At 39.6% G+C, this 3,663-nt stretch overlaps 1 protein-coding gene across 1 annotated transcript; it reads left to right on the top strand.

Annotated features, from left to right (window-relative positions):
• Nucleotides 1-495: 495 nt before the first annotated feature.
• Nucleotides 496-3,387, top strand: LOC134711049 (uncharacterized). Its single transcript, XM_063571478.1, has one exon. The coding sequence runs from the start codon at nt 496-498 to the stop codon at nt 3,385-3,387; it is 2,892 nt and encodes a 963-aa protein (XP_063427548.1).
• The last annotated feature ends 276 nt before the right edge of the window (nt 3,388-3,663 follow it).

Raw genomic sequence — 3,663 nt, 5'->3', positions numbered from 1 at the left:
AATGACAGCATTTATCAACCAACATATCCAGAAACCAAATATGGCAACATTTATCAACCAAAATAGCCACCCACAACCTATGTTAGCTGGAATACCACTAATACGTAATACTGTACAGCCAAGTGTTCCATTTGTAAACACCATCCCACTGAGAGTATCACAGCCAAGCAACAACAGACAATCTGACACCCTACAACCCAGAGCAACACACGCACCTGATAGGAGACATGTCACCGTCAAAGATCGAAGATATGCTGAACACAACAACTAGGGTATACATGATTGGCACAATAATACAAGACTGACAACAACGAGCCATAATCAAGAGTCCCTCAACAAAACCAGAACCCACAACGAGGATTTTTTGTGCCAGCCAAGCCTCCAAAAATACAGAAGTTAGCAAAAACAGCAGAAGAAGAAGGCGTTACAGTTCTGAAAATTATATCATTCAACTGTAAAAATGCAAAATCCAACATATACGCCTTGCACGATCTAATGGAAAATTACGACATACTTTTGCTTCAAGAACACTGGCTATTTCATGCACAATTACATTATCTACAAGAAATTGGCAAATGTACCAACTATGCTGCAAAAGGAAGTGATGAATATGACCCAATACAACCAACATTTCTACCAAGGGGACATGGAGGGGTTGCTGTTATATGGAAAAACGAAATAGATAGTCAAGTCAGACCATTGGACGATGGTAAAGAGAGGATCCAATGTGTAGAAATATCAGGGAAAGATCAAAAACTACTGTTGGTATCAGTGTATTTACCTTCAACAGGAGGGCGAAACAGTACAGATGAGTTCTTGGACACCATTGACCAACTAAATGAGATCATCACTAAATACCAAGACACACATGAAATTATAATTGGAGGAGACCTCAATGAAGATCTGGGAAATGATGAAAGGCAAAACAAAAGGAAAAAGTATTTACAACAACTAATCGAAGACTACAGGCTAGGCTATGAGAATACTGGGAAGACCTTTATTAAGACAAATGGCCAAGAATGTTCCGAACTTGACTACTTCCTGTATAAGTCCAGACATATGGAGATGACAGAAAAAGAGGTCCTGAAAGATGTCATAAGTAACCACTCCGACCATTATCCTATTAAATGTGAAGTTAAGATAGGGATACCAAAAAGAGGTACAAATCAAAACAGCAAACTTCAGCAACTTCAACCAACTATAAAATGGGACAAAGTAGACCAAGATCTATACTTGGCAATTATCAACAGGCAGGTGGACACGATGGCAGAAAGCCCAGCCGAGACAGCAGATGATGCCGAACTCCTAATCAGTAAGATGCACCAAATGCTAACAAACGCAGCAAATGAGAGCTCATCTAATAAATCCAAGTACAAGGCAAAACCAAAACTGAAAGTATGGACACCAATCATCAAAGGTAGCTTGAAAGAGATGAGAAAATGCTATGATATATGGAGTAGAAATGGGAAACCCACCAACCCAGATGACAAGTCTTATCAAGACAGAGTCAACAGCAGAAAGGAATTTAAAAAGCAGGTGAAAGTTGAGCAGGCTAGAGAGCGTGACAGAGAAAAACAAGAGATACTGGAGGCAAGAACAAGAGACAGTAAGCTGTATCACAAACTAGTAAAAGGCAACAGGAATAGAAACAGAACTGGTATAATGGATCTACATGTAAATGATAATCTCTACTCGGGTGACCAAGTAATCGAAGGCTTTACTGAACACTTTGGAAATCTAGCATCAGCAGAAAAATCATCCCAGCTGAAGGACCAACACTATCACGAACTGGTTGAATATGAAATCAAATTAATCAACGACATGGTAAAAAGTAAGGAAACTCCCCTGGCAACACAGATAGAGCTTAAGAAGGCCATAAAGACCCTAAATAGAGGTAAATCTGCAGACATATATGGCATCACTGTTGAGCACCTCATCTATGCAGGAGAAAAGCTAGAACAACTACTTTTAAGGCTCATCAATCTGGTATTTAAACATGGCTATGTCCCAGACATACTTAAGAAAGGACTTCTTGCACCTGTCTTCAAAAACAAGGGAGACCGATGTCATGCTGCCAACTACAGAGGTATAACAGTACTGCCAGTCGTTAACAAGATTATAGAGGCAATAATCAGGGATAGAATACAACCAAGAGTCCTTAAAGATCAAAATCCAACCCAACGAGGTTTCACAGCAAAATCATCGCCACTGAACGCAGGTCTGGTTGTGGAAGAAGTCTATCGAGAGAGTGTAGACAGTAACCAAGAATTTGAGCTGGTTTTACTAGATGCAAAGTCTGCATTTGACGTAGTGGTACACAGTCACCTCATGCGACGACTATTTCATTGCGGTATCGACGACACTCTCTGGAGGATAATACAGAGTATGCACTGGCAATCAACTAGTGCCATCAAATGGGAAGGAATGATTGCTGACGAGTTCCCAGTGAGCCAAGGTGTGCGCCAAGGAGGAATCCTCAGCACTGACTTATACAAGGTAAATGTTAACCCTCTACTGAATAGATTACAGCAATCAGGCCTAGGATGCAAAATTGGCAATGTCCTTTGCAATACTACAGCATGTGCAGACGACATAGCATTATTGGGAAAAAGACCACCTGATATGCAGGTACAAATAAATATATCTGCCGACTACGCAGGAATGGAAGGCTATAAGCTCCAACCCCAGAAGAGTGTGGCAATACACATCAAACCTAAGCCAACCAAGAACAATTGTGAACCAGAACACTACCAGTTAGGAAAAGATCCAATGCCAAACGTCACAAAATCAACACATCTTGGTATAATAAGGACAACATCAATGAGACAAAACATTGAGTCCAATGTTGAAGAAAATGTCAAGAAAGCAAGAAGAAGTGCCTATGCCTTGTTCGGAAGTGGATTCCATGGAGAAAACGGATTAGATCCTGAAAGCTTAATCCATCTATACAAGACTTACATATCACCAGTACTACTCTACGGGATGGAGCTTCTGACACCAAAATCAGCACACTTGGAAACCCTAGAGAAGTTCCAGAAAAAGATGCTCAAACAAATTCTCTCAGTCCCTATGAGTACTCCTGATCCAGCAGTGTACATTCTAACCGGCATCCTACCAGTCGAGGCACAAATCCATACCAAAATGATGACATTCTTTAGTAACATATGTCAGCAATCAGACAATAGTGTTGAAAAACAGCTTGGTAAAAGACAACTAGCTGTAAAATCCTCAGGAAGCCACAGCTGGTATATTGAAGTACAGAGGGTCATGTTCAAATACAACCTCGGCAGAGCCATTGATATGCTGAGACGTTACGCACAGTATTGGTGCTACGTTTGTAACGTCAGAAAAATGGTTATTGAAGCCTGTGTTAACGTTTGCATCTAAATCTTCGCATCCCGCTTTTTGTTCTCTTCTTTTTTTTCCTTTCTTTCTTTATTTAATCTTATTCTTTCAGTGGTGGTAAAATTTGTTTTGGCCTACAAGAACGTAGTTTATGCATAAAAAATCAAAATGACAAAATAAACGTTACGTTGAAAATCACGGAAAAACGTTACAAGATTGCACGGTAACAAATCAGACTAGACATTTCGATTTTCTTATTATTTTTTTGTCTTTCATTATTTATTCAAAATTCCTTTTATATGAGAAAGACTTTTAAAA

The sequence above is a fragment of the Mytilus trossulus genome, chromosome 3, assembly GCF_036588685.1.
Source record: "Mytilus trossulus isolate FHL-02 chromosome 3, PNRI_Mtr1.1.1.hap1, whole genome shotgun sequence".
NCBI lineage: Eukaryota > Metazoa > Mollusca > Bivalvia > Mytilida > Mytilidae > Mytilus > Mytilus trossulus.
Note: the sequence above shows the minus strand (reverse complement) of the source record. Positions and strands in the feature narration are given on the sequence as shown.